This window comes from Thermobia domestica, chromosome 3 (assembly GCF_964235325.1).
Source record: "Thermobia domestica chromosome 3, izTheDome1.hap1.1, whole genome shotgun sequence".
Lineage (NCBI taxonomy): Eukaryota > Metazoa > Arthropoda > Insecta > Zygentoma > Lepismatidae > Thermobia > Thermobia domestica.
In genome coordinates, this window is record NC_137456.1 from 253,161,487 (window position 1) to 253,184,575 (window position 23,089).

Here is a 23,089-nt window from a genome sequence, read left to right on the forward strand (position 1 = left end):
GCTCCGCCCATTGCGGCGATAGGCCAAAAGTCTGGTACTTTCTGCAGAGCCCTCGTATATTACCAAACTTATTGTCAAATGACATTATCTTTAGTCTCTCATTTTAAGACCTTTATATGCTTTTTGATTAATTTTTACTAATAATTTGTTTATCTTATTTTTATTTATTTTCATAATTCTTCTTACCACTTTACAGTACGATGCAATTCAATGAAGAACCTGGTTGTGCAGTAACCGAGTGGGGTGAGTGGTCAGATTGCTCAACAAATTGTGGCAAAGGGATCCGATTTCGTACTCGTTCCTATGCGAGACGTGGTGATCACTCTAAGTGCAATGCCACTTTGAAAGAAGAATCTGCTTGCTTCGCTAGCCGACGGGACTGTGAGGAGGTATGATAACGTTCTATATTTAAAGGTGTTGACATGCGTATAACGCACAGAGCTCCAGATTAATGGAGAGCAAATTTCTTATAGTTATTACATTGCACAAAAATAAAAATGGAGTAAGAACTTTCATAGGAAAGGCCAAAACATTAGAAATGATAATGCACACCTATGGAATTCAGGTATCATAACGAAAAGGAAGAAAATAGAATGTATTTAATCTTGGTGCTGTTTAATAAGATTTATAGGGTAATGTATATTTCAAGATCTAACTCACTGCGCATGTCTGTAAAGAAATATAGATAGAAAAATTTCAGAGCACAATCATATTTATTGTTTAAAAAATAAATAAAAACAGTATAAATAGAGTATGCGGCAAAACATATAGTACTGAAATTTGGTAGGAAGGCGCGAATGTGCAATTGTGATATGAGCTGTGTGCTTAGTTGTGTGTGGACTAGCATAATGTGCAGTTGTCATGAAGATAATGTTACTTACAACAGAGGTGTTTATTGTCGAGCACTATTTCGGCTCATACGGTGTGGGGCAGCGTGAGCACGCATATCTACTGTATTGCTCTGGAGTGTAATTATAACATATGAAGATGAAAGTTTCATCAGCAACATATGGCTCAGTAATGAAAGCCATGTGTAGCTTGATAGCTATATCAATCGACAGTTGATTATTGACCTATTCTTGCATAATGTGCGTGGATTTTACTGTACTAAAAATCTGTCATCACAACAGCAATGAATGCAGCAAGACGAAGCTACTGCTCACACTGCGAGTGAGTCTTTTGCCCTTCTGTCCACAAGAGTTTGGACATCGCTTGATTTCCCATATCCTTCCCACTCCTCTGACTTCACATATGGGGTGTGCTGAAGGAAACAATTTTCCGAACAGATAAGCTCTATCTCTATACCGGAGTTAAAAGAAAAGATTCGGTCATTTGTTGTGTCGGTCCAGCAACCCGTGTTCACTAACACGTTCATCGATCTACAGGACTGCTATGGAGAATGTGTGCGACGTAATTATCAACATTTTGAACACAAGATGTACAGGTGCGATTTCTCTTAAATTTACAATATGAGTATCATTTAGTTGACATCCATTTGACAACATTTCTTATGTTTCATTATGTTGTACAACAACTAAATAAATAAATGTCAACGATATGATTTCAGTACTGCTTGTTTTGCCTCATACTATATGTTGATTAGTTTAGCACGATTTCAACTATGTTTACTAAAATAATCTTTAATAATTAGCAATATAGTTGTTTATATTACTGGGGACATCAATTTGTTTATCGTTCACATTATATTCTATATTCATGATCTGTTCAATACTGTGTTGTTTCTTTCGCCTTATTAATTATTTCCTTGATTAAAATATAAAAGAGCACGGTCGTGCCTCGATGGGTAGCGTACGCGCATTCGATGTAGGAGATCCGGGTTTGATTCCCGATTGGAACTCGTGTGGTTTGAATTCCACGTGAAGTTGTAGATCTGAGTCTCAAATAGCCTCGTGCTCAAAGGCACGCTGAAGCCAAATCCAACAACCCAAAAAGATTTTTAAAAAATGTGAATATGCTGCACTTTATTTGATACAACTCGTCCTTTCTGACAGTTGCTTTCCTCTGTTTTTTCCTTCCTACACGTGATCATAACAATAGGGCAAGAAAAACAGTTTCTATGACAACAGCACGTTCAGCCAATTATAATGGCTTATTTCTTTCGCTCTACAATGTTAAACATTCCACCCTTTCCGCACGTTGCCAATTTGAATACAAACAAATCGTCATTGTTTTAGTCGTATGTTAACTTGAGTAGTGGACCTGCTGGTTATTGGAGGATTCTTTCTAGTTCTCTTTTGTGTCATTTAATTTTATAAAACTGAGATTTACTTGCAGCGAATATAATTTCGTGTTTCAATACCCGACGAAAAAGCTTGCAACATAGCATTAAGCACCACGTGAGCGCAGCAAGCTGTCAGAAAGGGCAAGTAGTGTCAATTGCAGTGTAATAAAGTTTAAGTAAGATTTCCTTCTTTTCAGTGTCAAATTTTCTAAAGATTTATTTCTAGCTGAGGTTTGATTCATCGATTCTTAATATATTGTTTTTCATATAAATTAATTATCAGATAATATGCTAATATGCTTAAGAATTTTAACAATCGCTTCACTTATTTTCAATTGTGATTCCTGAAAATTCTTTGTATTTCTAAGCTTTCAAAGATGTGTGCATGAATCCGTTCTTTTATGTTTTCTTGGTGCTTCTATTTCTTCCATTCTTTTCTTGTCTGTGAACAAGGCTCCAGGCGAAAGCCGAAAGCTTCAAAGTACAAGAAATTTTCAAGAATCAAGGAATTAATTTAAAATTTACGGAAACGCGAAATAGTACTGAAAGGTACGAGGGCGTATAGTAAAGTTTTAATTATCAGAAGGAAGTTATTAAGTTATGATGAAATTTTGGCAGTGTTCTTATGTGCATGATGTTAAGGAAATTAGTTCCCCATGATTCTTATTGTTTACACGGTGTGTCAAAAGTGATCAAAGTGCAAGATGGATAAGATTGAAGAAGCCACTCTTCCACCTCATGAATGACATCATCTCTGTTGTTCAAATGACGACCACGCAGCGGATCTTCATTTGGAAAAACAAGAAAAAGTTATTGGGTACAAGGTCGAGAGAATAAGGCGGACGCTGCAATACCTGGAAGCCACACGCCCTTGCTTTGTCGACAGCAACTTGAGATGAATGAGCTGGTATTTCTGAAAAGGTGTCAGCACACGAGGAACCTAGTGCGCAGATATCTTAGACATGTGAAGTTCGTCACGGATAATTTTCCACACACTACCATAATTGAGACCAGTTTCATTCATAATCGTTTGGATGGTTACACGTCTGTCTTCGAGGATTAGACACTCCACTTTCTTCACAGTAGCAGCTCGTCGGTCAGGGACAGTCTTCCAGATCTTGGGTCGTCTGTGAGGGACACCAGTTCGGAATTTCCTTTTCCACTTTACAATGGTGTCATAAGATGGACAATCATTGCCATACACGGCCTTCATCTCGTAATAAATTTGTCTGGCATTATTACTCTTCAAATGCAGGAACTTCTTCGCACTGGGGCCCCAATCTTATCCATTTTGCACTTCGGTCACTTTTGGCACACCCCGTAGAAAACGATAATCATTAGGAGCTAATTTCCTTAACATCATGCACATAAGAACCAAACATAGGGACTGACAAAATTTCATCTTCATATCTTAGTAACTTCCTGGTGATAATTAAAACCTTACGATACCCCCTCGTATAATTTACTAATACGACAAACAATATAACAATTTAAACAAATAACAATAATTGTTATTTTTATTGTTGCAGACAGTCCCACTGTGTGCGGTAACGGAGTGGAGTGATTGGACTCCATGTGATCTGAAATATGGTGTTCGTTTTCGCCATAGGGAACAGTTGCCACATTATACACATGGAGTTTGTCATGTAGACCTTACGCAACAAATGGGTTGCATAGCCAATGAAAATATAAGCGAAGATACTGAGAATAAGGCTGTACCGGGAGAAGGACTACCAGGTAAAATTTGTAACTTTTTTGTTTTTACTTTATAAATAGCTTTATAACATGTTTGCGAAGTTTTACACGGAAGTTAATAATAAGTTGCAAATTTTCACACATAAACAATACTTTTCAAGAGTAAAAGAAGTCAGTTATATACAGGGTTAGCCTAAATGATTCATCGGGTTTCAAAACACTGTTTATTTACAAATATACGACTTACAAGGACGGTTATACATAAAACGATACATACACTCGCCAAGTTTCTGTTACATTTTACAAATGTTCCATGTGTGCGCTCTTGGTCAGCCGACACACATCCAGACGGTAATCCAATTCCGTCCATACGTTCACTAGCATGTTTCCGTCAATGTCTGTCACAGCAGCAGTGATGCATTCCTACAATTCTTGTAGCGTTGTTGGCATATGGGATACATAAACTTTGTCCTTGACATAACCTCACAGAGTTAGTCTAAATGATTCATCGGGTTTCAAAGCACTGTTAATTTACAAGTATACGACCTACAAAGACGGGTTATACATGAAAAGATACATAGGAAGAAATCGCATGGCTCGGTGCTTTGATTGGTGGATCGGTGTTTTGAAATCCGATGTATCATTTAGGCTAATATTGTACAAAAACATAAAATACATTAAAAACTTTTTAAAATTCGAAAAGTTTAAAAAAAATCAGGTTATATTCTTTCCCATTACAAGACATGAATTCAGCTTCTATTGTGTATGTATACTGTTTGCTTTTGTTATTAATTTAAAGGGTTTTCCCATATTCTTATAAAGCTGACTTCGTTTAATTATAATGCTTCCATATTTAGTTTTTGAGTATCCATTTCTAGCTGTAACTAGGTTAGCATTTCAGGCTTATCATTTTATGCTTAAATCTAAACAATACCCAATGAAATAACTTTACCAATAGAATATAGACTGAAAGTATTTGAGAACAAGATCCTGAGACGAATATTCGGACCCAAGAGGAACGGGAATGGGGAATGGCAGAAACTTCATAACGAGGAACTACATAATTTATACGGTTTACCCAACATTGTTAGGGTCGTCAAGTCTAGGAGGCTTAGGTGGGCAGGTCATGCAGCTAGAATGGAAGAAAGTAGAAACGCTTTCAAAGTCTTTACCGGAAGACCAATCGGAAACCGACCATTAGGAAGACCTAGGCGCAGATGGGAGGACAATATTAAGATGGATCTCGCAGAGATAGGAATACAAAGTAGGAACTGGATTCAGTTACCTAAGGATAGAAGTCAGTAGAGAGGTTTTGTGAACGCGGCATTGAAGCTCCGGGTTCCATAGGCCATAGAGTTAGTTAGTTAGTTAGTTAATAAGTTTACCAATATTAATAAGAAGATAAGTAAAAAATTATCCACAATTTTGACATAACTCTTATTACATTATTCATATTGACTTCTGTCCTTGTTTATTTTATTGTTACGCTGTTATGGTCATGCTATGCAAATTTGATTCTAATTCCTCCATTGTCTTCGTTTTGCTACAGATAGATTAAGACTGCCCCATTGGAAGTTTGCACCAAAGAGAAACAACGAGCAGTGATCAGTGAGTGCAATCCATTAAAGACTCCCGGCACGGTATGAGAACAGTATCTTGCCGCAACAGAGTGTCTACGAATGGATTGAAAAATTCAAAAATGGCCGCACAAGTGTTACGCACGAGGAAGGAGCCAGACGACCATCTACGGCCACAAATAATGGCAACATTGAATTTGCACGTGACATGGTTCTGTTAGACAGACGAATAACTAGTGATGAAGTGGCACATCGTCTGGAAATTGATCATGGTTCCTGATACACTTTCCGAATACAAAAACCGGATCACTGTTCGTTGTTCCTCTTTGGTACAAACTTCTAATAGAGCGACCATGATCTATCTGCAACAAAAGGAAGACAAATGGAGGAATTAGGATCACATTTTCATAGCATGATCGTAACAGAATAACAATAAAACAAACGAGGACACAGATCGATAAGAGTTATGTTAAAATTGCGGATAATTTTTGACTTATCCTCGTATATTCTACAAGATTATTAGCGTTTAATGGGGAAAATATTGTCGAGAGATAAGACATATACCAACCGGCTGATCTTCTTAGACTGAACAAAATAGTGTGCGTGAATGTAAAACCTCACGTGTAGTTTTTGAGAAAGTGGAATAAAACGAATTTTTGTAAACATGAAACTCGATGCTTCACGAGAACAATGCCTCTTATTGCAGTAAAGGCGATACTGATATATACCCTCACTAAGATCTTCATTACGATACCAGCAAGATAACAGTACACAGTATGGTTTATGTGATATAGCTTAAAATTACACGAGGGTGATTCAGAAAGTAATGCTTCCAAAGTGATACTTTTATTTGTGTTTGATAGATACCACAGATACATGTATCAATGGAAAGCTTGCAATGTCAGATACAAATGGTGGCATTATTTTTCAACATAGTCCCCATTACAGGCAACACACTTGCGTCAACGCGAAACAAGCTTTTTCATACTGTCGGCGAAGAATTGTGGTGGCTGCTGGCGACAACAACTGCTGCTTCCACCTCCAGTTTTCAACTGTAGCGTTGACCCTTAAGGTGGTCCCTAAGTTAAAAGATATAATAAGTGAGGAAGTCATAAGTGATTGAAGTGTATTTTTAATTTCTACAAAAACGAATGATAAATATTAAGGAAATACAAAGTTTAAAAGTAACAAAAATAATTTAATTTATTGAAATAATTATCATGATAAGTTTTCGTGATTATTCAGGTAATTTTAATCGAACTGAGACCGTAATATTAAATTATATATGTATGTTATAGCTTAGCTCGCGAATCTCTGCTGCGGTTGACGGCAAAAAGGAATTAGAATTGTGGCAGAGATTCGTGAGCTAAGCTCTACACAACAAAATTTTAACCAAAAGTAAATAAATAATAAGAAAAACTTAAAATTTACTCATACTCAGTTCAAGTTTTCGAATATTAATTTTTTTTTACGTTAGCGCGCATGCGAAAAGAAGAAAAAGTAATAAAATTTCTGAAACTTGTGTGATAAAATAATACTCCATCTGAGACTCCCGGAATACTCCAACACACGGGCATCAATCCCACCGGGCACACCAGGGACGTGTCTCCTCCAATATTTCGCCCCCAGAAAGCAGAAAGGTGTTAAGTGCCATTTTCCTTTATTTCCAACTAAGTGCATATCCTGACTATCCATTTCATGTTTAATGTTGTGCAGAAAGGAGATATGTGGCAGAAGACAATATGAAAAGTCTACAAGGAAAACTGAATTCCAGAAGAAAGAAAGAATCGGAATTAATTAGTGTTTCATTCGTTTTTATTCATATCCTGAGAAATTTGCATTTTGGCGCTTAGCACCTTTCTGTTTCCTGGGGGCAATTTATAAAACAGTTTTCGTCCCCCCCCCCCCACACACACACAATATTTCAAGTATCTTAGGTCAACTTTGACCCAAAAGAGAATCAACCATTTAGCAGTTTACTGGGTTCACAAAACATATTATTGTGGTGGGCAAACATCGTGTGCGTGGGTTTTCCCGGGGTTCTCCCGTTTCCTTCCACTTTCTTCACTCCACCATGTCCTTTATTTCTCCTCATCACTGTCTCCTTTAGCCTAGCCGGCACAACCATGGGACGTAAAATTTACAGATTTCATTTCATTTTCAAAACATATTACAAAGTGGATATGTAAAAAGTAGCACCAAAGTTTGTTACCAATTGTGAAAAAAGGCAGTCAGTTTTTGGCCATGTGAAGGTGGAAATGGAGTAAACTGTAAAGTTACAAACTGTTTTTGTTTAAATAGCGAGCAGCAAAACGAGTTTAGTTTAGCTAAAAAGACAATTTTCAACTAATATTTTAACTATGGATTGTTCAGCGTCATTTACAGTTGTAGACTTGTAGGCCTAACAGGGGCGGATCTAGGACCGACTTCTGGGGGGCGGTGGGTTGTAATACTGCTTACCTAGAGCTACTTTTAAGAGCTTCAAACTCTTGGATGGGTTTTATTTATATATATAAAACAAGAAAGTTTCCTCTTCTGAGGGGCGGCCTAAGACCTGTTTTCAAAACTTTATTGTTTCTGAGTATTCACTTCACACTACCTTCTATCATTATTTTGTATTTGACACACTTGGTATCATTTAAGTTTAACTAGAATTGTAAAACAAGGTTGAAATTTAATGTTTGAATAAACAAACTATAAAGTGTTTTTTAGTACCACATTTTCAAAAAAAAAACGACTTTCAAAAGTGAAAATAAATCACAAAGAGTTCTAAGTTTTTGTTTGTTTTTTAAGTCAAAAATATTTTAAAATGCAATGTACGAAGACTTTTTAAAAAGGATCACCATACTCCCCCCTTTCCTGGAGAGTCTTCCACACTTCCCAGTCTCCTCTTTAGTCTTCCCCCCTTCCGCCCAAAGTTTATGTGCTGCTGACGCTGATACCCTAACAAGTCTAACATGTTCTAAATAATATTTTACATTCATGTAATAGCAATCTTTCTTATGAGTTTTATTTATTTATTTATTTTTTCTGGATTTGTTTCAGACACAGGAATGTACGATTATGATATAATGAGTATGTTGGAATCAAACGGAAACAATATATTGTCACCTCATATCAAGCTCCCCGATCACATGGCTACTCACAATGGAGATCCGTTTCCTTATCCATTCCCTCCAACTTTAAAGATCATGGATTCAAAAGATCCGAATGCAGTCGTGCACTGTAAAGTATCTAATTGGTCAGAATGGTCTGAGTGCAGCGCAACTTGTGGTAGAGGCCATACGATGAGATATCGTAAAATACTGGTGAGATTTTTAATTTTCTTAACGCTCACAAAACTTATTTATAAGTGTATATTATTATTATTATTATTATTATTATTATTATTATTATTATTATTATTATTATTATTATTATTATTATTATTATTATTATTATTATTATTATTATTATTATTATTTAACTTTGGTAAGAGATGGAAGTTCCATGGAGCCAAATTAAGTGAAAAAGGCAAGTATGGCAGTCATGATTCCACGTATGTGCAATGTGAGCTAAGACTGTCACTTTAATTGCACTCAATGTATTGTTCTGTAAAGAGAAAACAGCCTCCTAGTATTCCAGAAAGCACTTCATTGTCAACTAAATTCAACACTGAAAATTGAACTCATCCATAAGATTTTATCGTAATATATGTTAATACAAGCCATACAAGCCATACAAGCCATACAAGCCATACAAGCCTTACAATACAAGTCAATTTTACACAAATTATATAATTTTTATGGTGATTAATTCCATGCGTATTACCAGTTCTTCAGAGGATATATATACAGGGTGTTATAAAAATTTGTCTCAATATTTTGGGACTAGATTCCTCACATCAAAGTAAGAAAAACGTTTATATGCACTTGTGGTTCGAAGTGCGTAGTTTCGTAGTTATGGAGTGCCGAAAACGTGAAAAGAAACTTTAAAGATCCATAGTTCCACTACTATAGGACCGATCGTAGTCACTGACAGGTCGGGTCAAGACATCACTGAGGAAATAGTATGTGAAGTATCCAAATATCCATCTTTCAGAACCTCCGGTATTTGCATAATCATTTTTAGAGAGGCTGTTTGTAAGTACTTGATCACTCTCCACCTACCTCTCTAAAAAATTGGTGTGCAAGTACTGGAGTATTCTTAAACATGGAAATTTGGGCAGTTCACATAGCAGTTCAGTGATGTCTTGACCCGATTACAATAGGTCTCGTACTAGTGGAGCTGTGAACTTTTAAAGTTCACTTGTTTCACGTTTTCGGCTCTCTATAACTCCGAAACTATGCACTTTTGAGCACAGGTCCATATGAACTTTTTTTCTTTTTCTCATGTGAGGAATCTGTTTCCAAAATATTGTAACACCCTATCACCCTATATATATATATATATATATATATATATATATATATAAACATTCTACTACCACAAAGAAATATGTCATAACTACTAATACTATCAATATCTTAGTTTTCACTTTAAGTTCAATGTTATTTTGCGGCCTTAAAGACTAATTGTATTATTTTATTAACTTGTTGATTAAGTCTTTTTTAAATCCTCAGTTTGGAAAGATGTGCTGGAAAGGCTAAGTTAATAATCTCGTTGTTAATATTCCCATTAAATATGCAACAATCAATTAATAAATCAACAACAAGCTTTTCTTACATACTATGAAACCAAGGTTTATAGTTGGTTAAATTTCCTTAGAATCAATTTTATTTAGGTTATTTATGTGTATTCTTCAAGGAAAATCATATAATCATAAAATGTTGCTTTGAAAAGTGAAACGAAAGAGGAAAATTCAACTTAAAATGAGGAAGATTATTTTATTGCTAATCTTAATGACTAATTACTAGCTATCTCAAGAAAAGTTAGTACTTATCTGCTTGTTTACTTAAAGAACTGGTCATATTTTTCACAAGTATAGAGTGATTGATTGATGTAAGTCCATAAAATATTCGTCAATATTTTAATATGAGCACTTATATATATCAGGATTATTTTAAATGGTAATTGAAGGATAAAAGAAAAGAAAATAAATTTTAATAATGTTAAAATTAGATTATTTCATTTAAAACTATTACTAATAATTTAAACAATGCAAATCCAGAAAAAAATATATTATGTGATACATTATTGCCGATTTCATCATCAACATAGATATTCTGTTATTATTGAAAGGCCACTTGCTGCAATGAGATGCTTCCATGCTCCAAGGTCTTCCGCTAACCATTTCGTCTTCACGTACGATTTCTCTGTTTTAATATCGTCCAATAATCGTAGTCTCCTTCGCCCCTCCCTCTTTTTCCTGCCACCATACCCTCTAGCACATCCCTCATTATACAGTTTCTTCTTAACCAATGTGCCAACCAGTTTCTCTTCCTCTTCTTAATAATATCTAAAATTGTTCTTTTCTCCCATACCATTTCTAACACCTTCTCATTCATTTTCCGCTCGACCAAGCTAATTCTTTCCATTCTTCTCCACACCCACATTTCGAAAGCTTCCAGACGTTTTTCATTGCTTTTGCGTGTAGTCCCCATAACGTTTTGCAAGGAAGCATGCTGCAACTATTGGACTTCCTAGGGAGAGTATAAGAAAAGTTTACTAAAAGACCTGCAGTAATTACAAACTGTTTTCAATATCACTTTATACTGTTCAATAAACAACTTTCTATCTGCAATACTTTTTTGTTTTGTTAGCTTTTGAAATGTTGCAGGTATTACTTGGTCACCCTCTATTTATTCCTTATTATATTACATTTAGATTGAATACAGTAGGAAGTCGAAAACCCGAACTAATTGGGACCACAGGTAGTTCGAATTTTCGAAAATGACCAAGAAAATGCCATTTAGGCTTAAATATACTGTATGGTATACACTTTTATCGATACAGCGGTTATAAATTACATGCAGTAATTACAATACGGTACGTAAGGCTACTTACATTTAATATTTCTGAAGAACCTGCTTGCACGCTAAATTACATTGTTCTTGTAACTCACACTTAAAACTTAACTTGTATACTCTTAAGGGAAAATAAAAATATGTATGACAAACAATTACATATGAATGAGCTTTTGTAAAAACACTGACTTCATACAAAGAAAATTTAATTAGTGTACTGTACTGAAGCAACTAACGCAACAATAAATGAACAAACGACACCGCAACGCAACTCAACCTTGATCACTGGCACTGACCGACTGAAGGACACACCCAGGTCATTGCCTTGGTCTGCCGACGGACAACCCTATTGTTTGTTTATCGCTAGCGCTAAGACAAAATGTAAAAAGCTTCTAGGGACCGCGTTTGGATTTTTGACGTTCGGATTATCGACGTTCTACTGTATTTATGAAATATATTTATTAACATATTGCCATCTTTGTGTATGATCACGATATTTTTGTTTTCACTTGTATTCCATAAATTTAACGAACATGTTACAAAACGATTTAGAATTTATTAAAACATTTTTATGTACTTTTGTAGATACCCCCTAGAAACGGCGGTAAACAATGCCCCAAGAAACTTGAGAAGAAAAAGTCTTGTAGAATTATACCTTGTGGTGAGTATGATTACAAATTTTAGCTTTTTATAAAATAGGATAATGTTCTAGACTTCACTACGTCATAAATTTTTATTTATAATGCAATAATTTTTTTATCGTTCTTATAGCTATAAATATTAATCCGATTTTATGATCAGACACCGTGATGGACAGATAAGGTGAACATAAAATCTGTTATTTTCTTTAGAGGCAAGTAAAAGACATTTGGTAATAGTTTTTAGTGGCCTCATACACAGGACAACAAGCACACTACAAGCGTAGATAGCACAATGGTTTTCAGATTTGTCTATAACACGCCTACAACATGATGCTTGTAACATTATCAATATCGAAAACAAAATCCGTTTAGTAGAAGGTCTTCATATTCAGAACCAGTATACTTAATTTATGCACCTGCTTTCAAATAATGACCTGTCTCTTAGTGGAGTCATCATCAGGAAACGGAAAGAGTCGTGTTTACATTCGCTCTTATGTCCGTCATGGAGACTGTGACGTCTTGTGACTTAAGAACAAAAAGATCTATCAAAAAGAGAACTTCTGATTTTGAGACGTAATCGCGTACTAGTCGTCAAGATGAAGCGATCCTTGAGTACGTGTTGAAGATGAATAAGTATTAGACTTTCTGACCTTATACATTCCTATTTGATGCGTGACATTAGTCATTCGTTTTGTAAAGATTATGTCGTCCTATTGAGAACTCGGCACTTGTTGTAGGATGTCTGGAATACTCAGATTCCAGAAAACGTTTAGGACTGTCTAACGATATTAATCAGGCTTTGGAGGATAACCTATGTATGTATGTATATGTGTTCGCTGCTTCAACATCATAATTAGTTCCTCCAGTAAAGCATTTCTGGCAATGTTACTGGTGTAACTTTAAACGAGCTTGATAGACTTTTAATTTGCATTTAATCATGTCTACATATTTATTCTTAGCATACTTGATTATTGAATTAACGTAATTCGTGATTTTATATTACTTCATTACTGTTACTTTGGTGTAACATCTTTAAGAAACATGATTCTAGTAGCTTCATAAAGAAAGGAAAGAAAACGTTGTTACGTTTCTTTATCTCTTGATTATCGAGCTGCAACGCCTTCCCAATAAGTAGGGACATCTATAATAAGTTTAAAGTTGCCTCAATTTTGCATTATAGACTTAAACTTAGAGATTATCTCTGTGTATACGTGGCAAGTCATACTGTAACACCGAACAACCTTAAATTTAAAATCCTATGTAGTTAGACCAAATGTAATACGTAGAAGTACACGTGTAGTACTGCGCCTTCCATTCCTAATCAAGACTCGCATACACTTCTTTTATCCATTCGACAACATTGACGTAGGTTGGAGATAATTTGCACGTGTGCTCCTATTGACTACTTTCATTTTTTTTTAATTATTTTTTAATTTTTCTTATTTGTAAAAATGTTTGTTTTATTTTATAGTTTGTTATTCTTGTTGTTGAAGCTATATTAAAGTTAAATATGTGATAACAGCTATGCTTAGATACCTTGAATAATAAATTTTGACAGCTGAGTCGATTTAAAGGAATTTGAAAATTAGCTTTATATTATATATTAACGGCACGTCTAAAGCAAGGTTGAGCTAAGGAGCTAGTAAATCTGTTAAAATTTTTGTAAGGTCTAAAGGTTTGTGATGTTAGCTTGTGACAGCCCTCATCCTTAGATTTACAGGCTTGAGTAAGACTGGTATAAACCTGGAATCCTATTAGGGTTAAATCTCAAAGACGAAAAGAGCTGTTGATAACCAGTTTTCAGATTACTGGAATCATCATTTCCAATTTACTTGGTGCTTTTTCCATATCATGATCTTTAGATAGTGAAATCAGATAGTCATTCTTACATTATCTTTTCTGTCCGTCATGATACCTGTCATTTCCTTTATGTCGAGAACGAAAAAAGTTATCGGAAATCGTTTTCAAGTTCATAACTAGCTCTCTCTCGATTTACTCATAGTCAGCTGTTTCCATGTCATGATCTAGCTTTTCATGATGCCGCCAATAATCTATTTTGAGAGATTTCAACTCTATATCCAGAACGAAACAAGCAATCGTAAAACGAATATTTCAGATTCAAAATCAGCGGTTTCGATCTAGTGGACAATTTTCAACGTCTTGACCTGCTTCTCAATAGTATAGACACAAATCTATAGAGATCTTGAGATAGTTTAATTAAACATAGTTTTTAAACTTATGTATATTACTTATCATACTTGTCAGAAATCTGTAAAACTTAACCTCATATAACACTAAAAAGGAACACCATAAATACTTTCTCTAGATATTTCATCAGATATAGAAAAGACAAAATAACGTGACCCTGCAATTCAATATGGTACATAATACCTTAGCGCTTTACATCTATGTTAGGATCTTTGATTTCTGTTCTGTATTATTATTATTATTATTAATAATAATAATAATAATAATAATAATAATAATAATAATAATAATAATAATAATAATAATAATAATAATTTATTTCTTTTATTCCCACTTCATCCCTATGATGAAGTATCAAGCGAAAGTTTAAAAAAAATGAAAAAGGAAATATTTCAGTTTTATGTCGCACGATTATATTTGTGAAATTGCTTTGTTTAAACTAAATATCTAAAGATATTTATGTATGTACCAAATTCTTCCACAATAATGAATGTAGTATTGTCAGTATCGAACGTGATGAATTGATAGTTATAGATTATTCTGGATTTACTTACATTTCTTCTTTTGATTTTCCTTTTCCAGAGAAAGCAAAGGATAGGGACAGCTACGGAGGTAAGTATTAAATAGGTTTCAATTATATTATTGAAATCCTGAGAGCCATTTCTTGTTTTGTAAACTTACCTTGTACACCAACAACAAATATTTGTGAGAGGACTTAAGAATTGTTATACAGTTACGTTTAGAACACATTTTTCAAACAAGTTTTATCAAAGCTCTCAAGTATTAAACTTTGACAATAGTGCTGAAGAACTCTAAAAGAAGAACAAATAGATTGAATACGTATATATCTACATAATGGAATACATGTAGAATTCTCAATCGGTAAGTAAGATATGCAATTTTTTTTTCAATAACTGTAACGTAAAATATATTTATTTTAGTGAATTCTACAGACATGAAGTACTTCTTTCGGTGCTTAATTAAAACCCCTTCTTTTCCAAATAAAACAGAAAAATGAGAACTACACAAATTTGGGCATTATTAAAAGTAAATATTTTAACCCTAGTACTACCAACGAGGGGGGGGGGGGATACTTTGTGCCCACCTCAGCATATTTTTTGTAATTACCCTTCTAATTGTTTCCTTAAAATGGTAAGAAAATATGTTATTGCTCAACATGTTTAGCTTAAGCGATTGCCTTACGGTGGTTCAAATTGAACGTTAGTGTGTCATAAAATTTCCTATTTTAAGTTGGTCGGCACAAAGTACCTCCCCCCCCCCCTTCCCGTTGGTAGGAGATGTGACTGACATTTAGTAGTGTCATTCCTAGATGATAGAATAATAAATAGTTGTATCCCACCTTTGTTTTTTTAATTTGATGGTCAGTCTTATCCCATGTACTGTTCATTTTGAGAGTTTCACATTAATGTATCTTATAAATTTGCCATTTTAGGTTGGTGGACACAAAGTACCCCCCGTTGGTAGGAGATGTGACTGATATTTAGAATTGCCACTCCTAGATGGCAGCATAATAAATAGCTGTTGGTTTTATCTTGTTTACTGTTCACTTCAATGCCTGTAGATTTTTGTGAGACTTTCTAATTAGTTTCTTTTGCGTGATATATTTAATCTTAAAAGGTGGGCACTAGATAACCTCCCTTTGGTAGTTCGCGTTACAAAAAATAGCTAGGTAGTGTAAGAATTAAGTTTTTATCTCCCTAAATGATAATTCTTTAGAAATCAGAATTCTCTACGAATTCAGAAAAAGATACCATATAGATATTTAATGTCTTTCGACTAATTTTATTTTGTGAAGATCGCGGAGAAAATGATAAGCACTATAATTTCGCAAAATAAACAACTTATAAAATGAAGAAGTAACTTTTCGAAACTTCTCTTGTTTGTTAGTTGCGACTACAGATTTTGACCATAAAACTCTGGTAAAAATGCAATGCAAAGATGATTTGGAATTCGAATTCAAAAACCCATAATCAAGATTTACAATCAGTTTGAATATATTTTCTGTATACTATTTGACAATTCTACATCCTTCAGTTTTATGATACTTCAAATTTCATTGAACTATTTTAATTGTAAATAGATATTTAAACAAAAATGTATAATTTCCTTTTAATATGTCAAAATGTAATTCTCACAATTTAAAAATATTATTTTCCAGTTAATTAACAATAGAAAAATACGTTAAAAAACGAAAGAACAAGAAAAAAGCGAAAAATCAAAACATCGATTATTTTGAATACTCCATATTTAAAATATTGAATTTCTACACTTAAACACTATAAAATACATCATTCCTCACACATAGTAATTTATGATACATATATTGTTTCTTCGTCATCGATAGCGGAAAGTATACCCTTACTACTCAATATAGAGCCTAAAGTTGTACTATGCCAATGGTGTGGACACGGAATTCTTGTTCAGAGAAACTGGGTCATGTTGAATCTGGAACACATTTTGACGAACACCAGAATATATTACGAAAATCAAAGTTATCAGTTCTTAATATACATCAAGCATACGCAATCATTGCCAGATAACAGTGTAACTTTTAAGCCTATAAATGCTTCAAATTTTACCGTATTTGATTTATTAACATAGTTGTTAATTACATAGCGCCAAGTTATATATATATATATATCGCTGATATTTAACGTAAAAAATCAAATAAACATTTATACGCTACGAAAGTTTTAAAATAATAACTGTATCACAGTTTTGCCAACTAACTTAACATATTGGCTTCATCAGATACTTTAAAAACAAGAGAAAGTTGCATCTAAATATAACATTAGGCTGAAAAATGGTTCTGAACCCTGATTGGCTGATCAAAACAGGTTGTATTTAGATAAAACTCTCTTGTTTTTACAGGTCTAATGAAGTCAATATGTTAAGTTAGTTGGCGAAACTGTAATACAGTTATTATTTTGCTTTGTTCAGTGATTTGTTGTTCTAGTTCAAGATATTTAAGATAGAAGAAGCTAATATGAACCAGTTAGTTACGAAAGTTTGCATCGTAAACTACCAAAAGTTACAAACAAATAGAGTTTTATATTTCGAAAACCAAATCACCTAAAACATCTGATTTTCATAACAGTTCTGCTCTTCAACAAACTATGTTTCAGACACGTCTTGGGTTTATTAAAAAGAAGATTCCGTGCCAGATTTTTGAGGCAGAACGACACAAGGACAGAATGACACAACAATGAAACCATGTAACATGATGATTAATTTTCCTTTCATTACTAGACAAATCAACTCCACAAATATCAATTGAGGAGGTGAGCCTCTATCTGACTTCAAAAATAAACACTGAAATTATAAAAATGTTAGCAAGTTAATTTCAAAGACGAATTTATTTAAATGAAACGTGCTTTGGAAAATATAAAAATTGAACTTATAACCTTCTATACTTAAGTATTTTATTTGCTTCATTCTTCAAGCGTGTGGGTGTGCAAGTGATCCCACAGAAGGCATAAGTGATTCCCAGACATGCTCGGACGTAACGGTTTGTTCAAAGTACGCAAAACGTAAACATTGACAGAATACGTTAATCGGATGTCGATCTAGAGGTCAGATGGAAATCATTGTGTCAACTGTGTTTGATTGTATCATAATAAATAAAAATAGCAATGAAATGAAGACATCACTACATATGCAACAAATAACTTTATACGTACCTCTAGAGAAGCTGCTCAAAACGTCGACCTCCGACATCAATACAGGCATTGCAACGGCGACGCAGTGAGTCCCCAACACGTGTTAACATATTTGGTGCCTCCCTGATGCTATGGCTAGGGGCAACAATTCTTGCAGCTAGCTCTTCTTCAGACAGTACAGGTGTTTGTAGACTAGAGCTTTCATATGCTTCCAGAGAAAAAAGAACTCTAATGTTTTTAGGTCCGGTGATCGAGCAGGCCATCTCACTGGACTACCTCGCTCTATTGGTCCTGATACTCATAATTCAGGTATTTTCGCATGTCATATGAGAAATGGGACGGAGTTTTGTCATAATGAAACCAAATGCGCTGACGAAGTTTTAGCGGAATCTCTTCCAAGAGTTCTGGTAAAACGTTTGCTAAGAAATAACGATAAAATGTCCATTTAATCGAGCTGGTAAAATATATGGTACAATGAGGTAATCTTCCAAAATACCAGCCCAGATAACCACTGTGAACGTGTATTGGATTATTTCGTGCGGATTTTCCTCATCCCATAGATGACTATTTCGGCTATTCAACACAATACCTTTCGTAAAGCACGCTTCATCACTAAAGGCTATCTGCATCGCCACACAGTGACATTATTTGTTCCTCGCACTCTTCCAAGAGCTCTTGTGCTTATTGACTGTTCTTGCTACTGCTACTGCTTCCAAATCAGGAGTCCTGACAGTCCACGGAACACCAGAATATCCTATAGAACAGACTCAGTTCGGCGTAGCCGCGTAAAGACATTCACAAACATGGAATGATTAGGTTTTTTGTCTCGCGAAATATCGTGCTTGATATAATCTGGCTGCTGCTCGTTCACACCCACTAGCTTTACCATACACAAAAACTATATTCCTAGCCTTCAATTTGATAGTTGGCCATTTTGATCCTACCATTCAACAGTCCCGATGTGGTTGCATAATATCCTGAGTGAACACAACCGACAGACGGGTTTTAAATGGAACGTAACATAAAACAACCTGCTGCTGACATCTTGCGGATATTGGACATACGAATTCAACGCCATGCAAAGTTTATCACTCTTGTCCTTTACAGCACTATAGCAGGGCGTCATTTGGGGGAGGGCAGTGGGTAACTGCCCCCTCCTGAGTTTGAGAAATACATGTACTTTCTTCAATTGTCTATTAATATACCAATCAAAAACGTGAAATACGTATGTCATTAGGGGTCTTGCTCCCACCAAGCAAAATACGAAATGACGTCGCTGCATGATAGTAAGTAAGAAGGGACGTGACAACCAGCACAATTACTCCACTTTACCTTAAAATACTCTATGTGACTATATGTATGTTCATGTGCATGACTGTTACATGTTGTGATAATACTGAAATGCAAAAGGTGTCTCAGTTATAGGGGTTTGACACTTATCATCAGTCATTTCTGTATACCACATGACAGCTGTATTCAATATGGCCTCAACATGACGAGGGAAGAGGCCAACTACTCTCGATTTTGTTCTGTTGGTTACTACACTCGTTATATCATGATTTTATAACCTTTCTCAGTACCCATACAACTACAAATATTGTCATGACCTACTGTTGGCTTCCAACCAGTTGTTGCTCCTAGGAATCGAACCCGGGATCTCTTGATTACAAGGCAACGCGTGATATTATTCATCCGTTGTGGCCAATGTGAGTGTACCCGTACACAACGAGTTCTCAATTTACTTACAATTTGATTTCACTGTCCCTGTGATAATCTCGTATGTTCACGCATCAAAGAGGGAAGAGTAGTAAAGGGAGTGAATTACTTTATATAGTTCTCATGAAAGTGCATTATTACTACTACAAAACTTCTTCCATTCGCTTTCTTTTCTTTCTTTTTTCTATTTTTATTATTAAAAACAATTGTGGCACTTTTATTCTTAAGTTTCAAATCTCTAGCCACATGAGCATCTGTTGTTATTTCTGTAAACATAAAGTAAATTCAATTCTTAATCAATATCTGAGTGTATTTTGAAACTTTCTTTTATTTTGTTTCAGATGACTACGTGATGTATGATGAACCAAGAAAGTGAAAATAATCTCATAAAATGTTCTTGAGATTAGCTTAAGTGGAACCTGGAACCACCAGTGTTCATCTGGAAACTGAATCGAACATCAATTTTAAAGATTAGCATGTTCTGATACATAAACAAGAACATGTTGAATTTCGTACGTCAATCAGATACTCTTTCTACTGATGTTGCTTGTTTTTACAATAGCTTTTCTTTTAATAATGGAACTAAATTGTCTACAGTTGTTATAGCAGCCTAATACTATTCAATTCATCATTCATTGAATATTTGCAACAAACATACGTATTATGTAGATATTTGAGTATTAATACATTCACAATCAAGCTACGGACAGTGTGCCTGTTATTAGCTTTAAAATGTATGTTTGCTAATATCTTCGCATATCAAAAACTTTACATCTTATACAGTTACTTCGTGTGCCTGTAAGCTACGGGGAGAAAGCTACAATGCTTGTCCCAAAGATAAAGATATTGCATTGAATTTCTCATATTTTCAAAAGATTGTTTTTGTTTCTTTATTAATGTAAATAGTTTTTTTGTCGTTTATTATGTGTTTAGTTTTTTAGCTTGTTACTACTTTTGTATTACATTAACATTGTCTTTGTAATATCATCTTTTCCTTTAAAAAAATCTGTCTAAACAAATATGCAGACTAGATCATAGTTTACTACTAACCAGATGCAAAGAAATTAAAGATTATTGTTTCAAATAGCAAAGAATATAAGATACCAATTAGAAATCAAATTTAATTGTTTCAAATCTATTTTGTTAGTAGCTTATTTATAAATTTCGTGATTGATGTTTATTTTTTTAAATCACTAAGCTTATTTAAGAGTGTACAATTATCTTGCTATTCCTTGAATTAACATAGTTTGTATATCTAGAGCAGTGGTCGTAAAACTTATGGAGCTTCTGAGCTATCGTGCCCATTTTAAATCCTACTCTGAGCTACCAACCAAAAGAACCACCAACTTTTTCTTTTAAAAAAATCTCATATTTATTTATTGCCTATAAACTTACATTTCTAGTAAATAGGAAATCAAATTATCCAAGTTAGTAAATGTATAATATACAAATGAAAAACATAACGTGCACAACCCCACGCGTACGCAATCAACTTGAGATGAGGCTGACAATTGCAATTATGCGGGAAAAACAAGCAGTTGTTATCGTCAGCGCCCTCTGTCGTTAGCATCAGCTCAGTGGAGGAATCAAGGTTAGCCAACCGGAGCGTTAACCCGATCTACCGAAAATGTCTCCGCGAGCTACTAGTAGCAGCTTGCGATAGACGGTTTGGCGATCACTGATCTAGAGATTCCTACGCTTAATGATAAATTTGGATTTTAACAGAAGCTGGAAACAATAAATATTCAATTGACTGAACAAAATTATTTTATGAACGGACGGAATGTTTCAACTCTTGTTGATGTTATACAGTTGTCAGTTAAATATTATTCATAAGGATAAAAAATCAATACTTTTAACAAAAATACTACATTTCAATAAATATATTACTAAACTGGTACAGTTTAGATATTGTAGAAAAATGAATTCTTCCGTTACAATATCTAATAATGTGTCTGATGGAGTAGTTTTATAAAGTTGAAACTGTGACATAGTTTAATAATGTGTTCATTCAACAGTAGTGTTTGATTAAGAGTTTCAGCTATCAGCTACTGTGCTTCTTAAATATGAATTTTTACATCATTTTTGTTGTTGTTGAACAAAGTAGAGAATGCTCAAACTCTGCATATATATTCTGTGTAGTCTATTGAATTAATATCGGCGAAAATGAAAAAAAAAAGTAAGTTTTGTGTACTATAAGTACTATATTATGATCTACAAAGCAACATTCAATAGGTGTTAATAACCGAAGAGTTTATGATTCGGCGTGTGCACTTTTCAGCAAGTTTTAGTATAAAAATTGAGAAAAGTTGCTTCCGTGATGAATAAGTACATTGAATGTTACTGTAAAAATAATTACGCATTGAAATTGAAAAAGATATCGAAGCAATAATCTAAATATTTTAATATTGTATTGTATGTAAAGTAAGTAAATAGATAAATATTTCAGATAAAAGTGTTCTTAAATAATTGTACATAACTAGATTCATTAACTTTATTTTCATTGTAAGAAAGATTACAATTTTCATCCTGTTATTTCTTTTAGTATTGTGTTTCGAGTATGTTCGTACAAATTAAGTAAAAAAAAAACGAAAATTACATGAAAATACATACTAGAATGTATATAATGTTTCTCAAGCATTTTTAAAAATATTTTTTTGAAATTCCAGAAATGTTTTATTTTTTAATTAATTCATCCCTTAAAATGAACAGTTTTTCATTGAAATACGCCAAATAAAAAGTCATTTTTTTAAATGTGTAGGTATACCTTGAGAAACATTTTTATTTAAATTGATTTAGACGCAATAAAATGTATATTTATACCTGCTTATGTTTTCATTAAAAGTGTAACTTACCTCTTGAAGCGAAAAAACTGATTAACTATAAGAAACGTAAGTCCCCTTTTACCTTGATTTTCTTTCTTTAATTAAAATTTTCAATCTACGCGAAGATCTTCTTCAGCAACGTTTTATGCTGCATCACCGAACCTTTTCTTTTACATCTTCAATTGTGATTTTATGGCGTAGTAGCACTGAATTTATTTGTTGCTGCTATGAAATCGTTTTCTACTCAAAAATTCACTCACTCATTCACAGAAAGTGAATTTGAGTGAAAAGTAACTTAATAATGGCATCAAGTAAACGACAGGTCGTGGAATTCCACAAACAACCGTCAATTGGAACAAACAGTTCTTTTACATAATAACGAGTAAAGTATTAAAAATTGCGAGTCTGTCTAGTACCGGGTAGACAATGGCATTTAATAGGTGGTAATTAAAAATTGAAATAAAGTTTACACTAGTATTTTATAGGAAAGCTAGATGTTACAATTGGAGATGCAAAGGAAAGGATTCGCTGACGCAACATAAACCATTGTTAAAAGTCTC

At 34.0% G+C, this 23,089-nt stretch overlaps 1 protein-coding gene across 1 annotated transcript in view; it reads left to right on the forward strand.

The window, feature by feature from the left end:
• The window catches only part of LOC145681021 (spondin-1-like), a 121,792-nt gene extending 99,266 nt beyond the window's left edge, over window positions 1-22,526 (forward strand). The window contains exons 10-15 of the mRNA XM_081752311.1: window positions 197-389; window positions 3,772-3,979; window positions 8,560-8,822; window positions 12,045-12,120; window positions 14,891-14,920; window positions 20,046-22,526. Of these exons, the coding sequence (XP_081608437.1) occupies window positions 197-389; window positions 3,772-3,979; window positions 8,560-8,822; window positions 12,045-12,120; window positions 14,891-14,920; window positions 20,046-20,080 (805 nt within the window). The 3' untranslated portion in view covers window positions 20,081-22,526. The remainder of the gene's footprint in view (window positions 1-196; window positions 390-3,771; window positions 3,980-8,559; window positions 8,823-12,044; window positions 12,121-14,890; window positions 14,921-20,045) is intronic.
• Window positions 22,527-23,089: the final 563 nt, after the last annotated feature.